The 5,691-nt window shown below is 36.4% G+C and overlaps 1 protein-coding gene across 1 annotated transcript; it reads left to right on the forward strand.

Moving 5' to 3' along the window:
- The first annotated feature begins 4,169 nt into the window (after positions 1–4,169).
- On the forward strand, positions 4,170–5,437 carry LOC149578797 ((R,S)-reticuline 7-O-methyltransferase-like). Its single transcript, XM_089806165.1, has 3 exons — positions 4,170–4,917; positions 4,997–5,061; positions 5,138–5,437. Exons 1-3 carry the CDS (start codon positions 4,170–4,172, stop codon positions 5,435–5,437), a joined length of 1,113 nt encoding a protein of 370 aa, XP_089662291.1.
- Positions 5,438–5,691: the final 254 nt, after the last annotated feature.

Below are 5,691 nucleotides of genomic sequence, written 5' to 3' on the forward strand. Positions count from 1 at the left end.
CTAGTTTCCATTATTTTTCATACCACAATCATTGCAGGAATATTTTCATTTATAATGAGTTCGGCCTTCTCTAGCCCAATAGTTGATGTTGGTCCTAGAGTTGTTGTTGCTACTAGAGTTAATGGCTCTATCGACCAAATACTTGCACAAGTGTGTTCCCAAAGTGTTCCGCAAGGTAATTCCTCTCCTGATATGATTTTGAATGCTAAGGAGTTTGATAGTGCATGCACTTGGTTAGAACTAAAAGTCCTTATTGGGTGTTTTATAGGTCATACTCCTTCTGAAAGCATACTATGGGAATGGGTTTCCAAGGTTTGGACACCGCAGGGTGTTTGCTTTGAAGGCATTCAAAGCCTTACCAAAGGCCTTTTCTTTTTCTCTTTGCCAATATAGGTCAAGCCAAGCATGTTTTTGTGTGAGGCCCTTGGACTGTAAGGTCCACCCTCTTGGTTTTTCAACATGGGTCACAAGATTTTGTTGTTTCTGATGATAAAAAACTTAAGGTACCCATTTGGGTGGAGTTCCTTGGGCTTCCCATTCCTTGTTGGTATTTTTTTACCTACTATTGTGCAAACTTTTGGCAAGGTTGTTTGCCTTGAACTAGACAATGTTTTCAATGCTCATCCCCAATGTAGGGTTTTTGTTGAGGTCGACCTATCTAGGGACGTCAAGGATATAATGGACATACAGATAGGTGGTACCACCTTTACTCAGAAGGTGTTTTACCTCAACCTTTGAAATACCTGCTACTAGTGCCAATCAACTAAGCATAAGATTAGGGATTGTCCATTGTTGGACTGTGACCATCTCTCTGCTTTATAAACTAAGCTTGCTCTGCCTACCAAGAAAGATGAATGGACTACGTTGGTGAAAAAAGGGAAAGGTTTAGCTACGGCTAAGGTGAGCCCTATGCCTGTGGATCATGGTAAATCTAGCTCAAGCCAATTTCCCCATGAAGCCCCACTTCCATTTCTCCCTCGACCTCTTGTTTCAAACCTTAGAGGCCAAGGGACAATGGTTCCAATCATGTAATTTAAATTTAAGGAGAATTGTGTTGTATTATTTTTTTTTGAAATGGACAATTTAAGAAGTAAATGTGCCCATCAATTTAATTTATGTGGGTTCACTTTCATTACAAATTACTAGCGAAAATAATTTACAATTATAGAAAAAATAACTACCATTTAGGAATATAAATTTTGTTATTGGTTTTCTTCTTTAGATTTAATTTTTTTTTTTTCTTTTTTGGTCTTGATTAATCCCCAACAATCTATCTAGGTAATAAATTGTGCTTCTTTGAGTTGTAAACTTTTTGAACAATTGAAAGTGACAAGTTTCTATACATGTGATTTTAAAGATTTTGAGATCATTAGGTAGGAAGAAATTTTGGATAAACTTGATGCATTTCAACTATTTTAGCTATTGCACTTATCTAAGTGAGATTCATGTTGACGAGTATTATAGAGAAGGAAATGCGCCAACATTTGTTGAACATTTCAAGACTATCTTAATCATCTATAGAACATGCTTCACCTATGTGGCACTCAACTATTGTTCATTAGTCTACCCTCTTTTAGAACTCTTGATAAATAGAGGTTTTTGAAGCTTTTCCTACTCTTCTAATGAGAAAATCAATCTTATGTTTTGAAAAATGCAAACCCATCTATGCATCACACATAAATGCAAAAAAAATATGGCATGATTTTTATATAGTTGTAACATTGCAAACAATATTTAGACAGGACGGTGATGATCCAATTCAAGTACAATATTTCCAAGCACTACAAAATATGCACAATGCAGAACCAATGCTACATGATTAAGAATTGCTAATGACTCACAAAAACAACAACCTCACAAGAAATGAATAGATTGAGTTTGACAAAGAAACACATTTGTTTGCTAGAAATGTAAAAGTATCACCACAATAACTAAATTTTAAAATAACTAAATGTTCCAATTGCACTTTGTACTACAATAAATTCACATCATAGGCTTGGGTAATCCGTTGATGATGACCAACTACCCAGATAGGTTTTATTATGTAAACTTCAATGTGTTATGCTTACAACAAACCTTTGGATCACAACTGGTCTTATTAATGTATCTCTTGGGGAGGTAAAATATATAGTGTATCCAATAGGCTCTAAACCTCCTTTGTTGCCTTCATATGCTACAATAGAGTTCAATAGTTACACTGGTCCACCTTGGGATCCTAGAAACCCAAAAACCATTCCAATCCAACCCATATCTTGAGGAGGACATGCACAACTGCTTCTCATCATAGACTAGGCTATCACTATAGACAAATCATAAGGCCTTATCCTAGACAGAGCTACAATTTATATAGCTAGAACTGAAAGACAAGGCCTCTCCTTGACAAGAATCTCCAGAGTCAAATCCATCTAAGGACTTCATATAGAACCTTCCTTCTATTTTGAACACTTTTGTAAGATGCAAAAAACCCATACAATATTATTAGATAGAAAGAAGAAGTGTGTTTGCACTTGATCTTGCATACCAATCACATCTATGAAGCTACTTCTACAAAGAAAAGGTAATGTTTGACATTCTAATACTATTCTTGTTTCATTTATCACTTTCTTTCTTTTCTTTCTATGTAATCCATTACTCTTTTCTATAGATTGGTATTTGTTGAATTCAAAAAAGTGTTCACAAAAAAAAATTAAACTAGATAAATTCAAGTATGTCTAGTGAGCTTTTCAATGCTTTTAAAATTGACACCTAGTTCTAAACTTTATACCATTTTCTCATACGCACTTCCTCTTATGAATTAAAATCATTTCCTTTTACTTGCAACTTTTTCTTGTTGACCATGAATATGACTCACATTATGTTTTTATTTGTACACAAAAGAATACATTTCAAAAATTGTAATGAGAATTAGAACGTTATCATAGAATATAGTAAAATATTTATATTCTATAAGATATTAATATTTATTATAGTATAGGATATCCTATTAAATATTATTTGGGATATCCAGTTAAGGATATTTACTAATATGATATTTTATACTATAATATCACACATGAGTAGTACATTAATTAGTAACCCTCTACTTATGATTTTAAATAAGTTCCATCATTATTTAGTGAGCTAATTTTTTTTTCTAAAAGTTGCTAAATGATTTCTCTTTTACAAATTTATGGTAGTGAGGGCTCTTAAAATGTGAGGTAGGTAGCGAGGGCATTGTGTAAATAAGGAAAGATTGTGACAACCACAAAAGTGGGAACAAAGAGGACTCCAACATGACACAAGTAGGTTTTGTATCCTTAAGAGAGAAGGTGGATAAAATCATAAAATAAATTTACAACAAAAATATTGTCAACCAAATTTTCAAGAATGGGTTTTATAAATCTTAAATATGAAAAGGACCAAAACTTGTTGAGCTTCCAATATTCACCCATTATGGTTATGTTATTATTGGATTGAAACTCTTGGGTCAATCTATAATTAGGGTGCTCATATCTTTAAGTGTTTGTTATGAAGTTTTCTTTCTCATCATAATAGCCAAACAAATTTTTATTTTAATCAATTGGGATGTTGTACATTAAGTAAAATTTTAAGCTGTACAAATCTTTGAATCTCCAAAAAGGTTATTATTGTGTCTATGACTCAATTCTATAGAACAACTAAATTATATGCTATTAGTTTTAAGTCTTTCCTTTAATTTTATATCTCTTTTATTTTGATTTTAGGAAAAAATCTATCAATATACCCCTTGCACATCTTTGTGATGTAGGTGCTAGTATATATTAATACTTAAAATTGAGTGGACTACTATTAAACCCAAAAAAAAATGCATTTAATACATGTGACTTTGTATACCCACTACATTTGCCACGACATGTGGTGAAAGCATGTTCGCAATATTAGTTTTATTTTGGTGAGATATTCAATGAGATTGCTTTTATGATTATTTACGGATCAATCAGCCAATGCATTGGTAACACAAACAAACAAATTTGTACTCAGCATCCCTAAGCGAAGACCTTAAAAACGTTTGAAGTCCAACTTGTCTTAAATCGTTTTAGGCAAGGAAATGCATTTGCATTCCCTAGACTCGGTCAGTCTGAAAAGTAATCCCTATAAATATTTTAATCTCTCAACCTCTCAAACATGCATTTCACAACGATTCGTTAATTATGAATGGTCCAGGAGTTAACAAGCTCAGCCACAATCGAGAAATCTGTGATCGAATGTTCGAGAGCGAGGAAGAAAAACTCGCCGGCCAAGCGGAGGCTTGGAAATACACATTCGCGTTTGTGGAGTCTCTGGCAGTGAAATCAGTGGTTTTGCTCGGAATACCCGACATCATTGCGCGCCACGGCCCCAATGCAATGCTTTCCCTCTCGCAAATTGCGGCTGAGCTTCCCAGCGAAAAGTCCGACGTCAACTGCCTCTTCAGAATCCTCCGCTTCCTCGTCGCCAAGAATTTCTTCAGGGCCGAAGTGAGCGTAGAATTGAAGTACGGTCTAACGCCCGCTTCTAAGTGGTTCGTGAAAGACGGCGGGGCGGCGCCGTCGCAGTGCATGGCGGCCTGGCTGGTTATGCTGAGCGACGTGCAGAACGCGGCGCCGTGGCACCATTTCAACCAGTGCGTTGTGGAAGGCGGCGTGGCTTTTGAGAAGGCTCACGGCCTTCACATTTGGGACTACGCGGCGGTGCATCCAGACTACAACGACATTTTCAATAAAGCCATGGCGTGCAACACTGATATTGTGATGAGTGCTCTCTTGTCTAACTGCGAGGGGTTTCGGGGCTTGAATTCCTTGGTCGACGTCGGTGGCGGCATTGGCGGGGCTGTCGCAGAGATCGTCAAAGCTTATCCGAGGATACATGGCATCAATTACGATCTCCCCCACGTAATAGCTACGGCTCCCCACTTCCCGGGTATGATCAGTTTAACTAGAATGTTTTTTCTTCTATTGACTCGAAATGATGTTCATGTTCTTTTTTTCCCATTATGCAGGGGTAAAGCATTTTGGAGGAGACATGTTTAGAGAAGTGCCATCCGCAGACGCTGTTTTCATGAAGGTTGGTGCTTGTTTTCGTACGAATGAGGGTGGTTTTTAGTGGTGTTCTTTGTGTTTATTTTCTTGAAATGTTGCAGTGGATAATGCATGATTGGTCGGACGAGGATTGCATAAGGATTCTGAAGCATTGCAGAAAGGCGATTCCTGAGAATGGGAAAGTGATCATTGTGGATACTGTTCTGAACGCCAGGGAAACGACGGCGCTTGATCCCACTTTTGGTCTTGTGTTTGATCTGATCATGATTGCGCTCAGCCCTGGTGGGAAAGAGAGAAGTGAGGAGGAATGGAAGAATCTGTTGAAGGAAGGAGGATTTCCACGTTTTAATGTGATTGCCTTACCGGCATTGCAGTCTGTAATTGAAGCTTTTCCTTATTAACCCCTTTGTTTCCACCCTCTTATTACCCAATGCTGCTAGTGTCAGGTTACTCTGTTGTCGACCTCTTGCAGACAGTAATAAAACCTTAGCTTTTTAAGCTAAACGTCGAGGTTGGTTATTTAATGAAATTTTCACATTGACAATTAAGTTGTTGAATGTAAGAAAATAGATTTTCAAGTCCAATATTTGAAAAACCATAATTTATAATCTTTAAAAAATCAAGAAAAATATAAAATTCAAATAATTTTAAGATT

This window comes from Cupressus sempervirens, chromosome 1 (assembly GCF_028749045.1).
Source record: "Cupressus sempervirens isolate cs-2001-9-10 chromosome 1, ASM2874904v1, whole genome shotgun sequence".
NCBI lineage: Eukaryota > Viridiplantae > Streptophyta > Pinopsida > Cupressales > Cupressaceae > Cupressus > Cupressus sempervirens.

What these genes read in the sequence shown, in the direction of transcription:
- LOC149578797 (XM_089806165.1), top strand. Translation starts at nt 4,170, where the DNA reads ATGAATGGTCCAGGAGTTAACAAGCTCAGCCACAATCGAGAAATCTGT. An exon ending in TACGGCTCCCCACTTCCCGG is followed by an intron (nt 4,918 to 4,996) that starts GTATGATCAGTT and finishes CCCATTATGCAG; the next exon opens with GGGTAAAGCATTTTGGAGGA. An exon ending in CAGACGCTGTTTTCATGAAG is followed by an intron (nt 5,062 to 5,137) that starts GTTGGTGCTTGT and finishes GAAATGTTGCAG; the next exon opens with TGGATAATGCATGATTGGTC.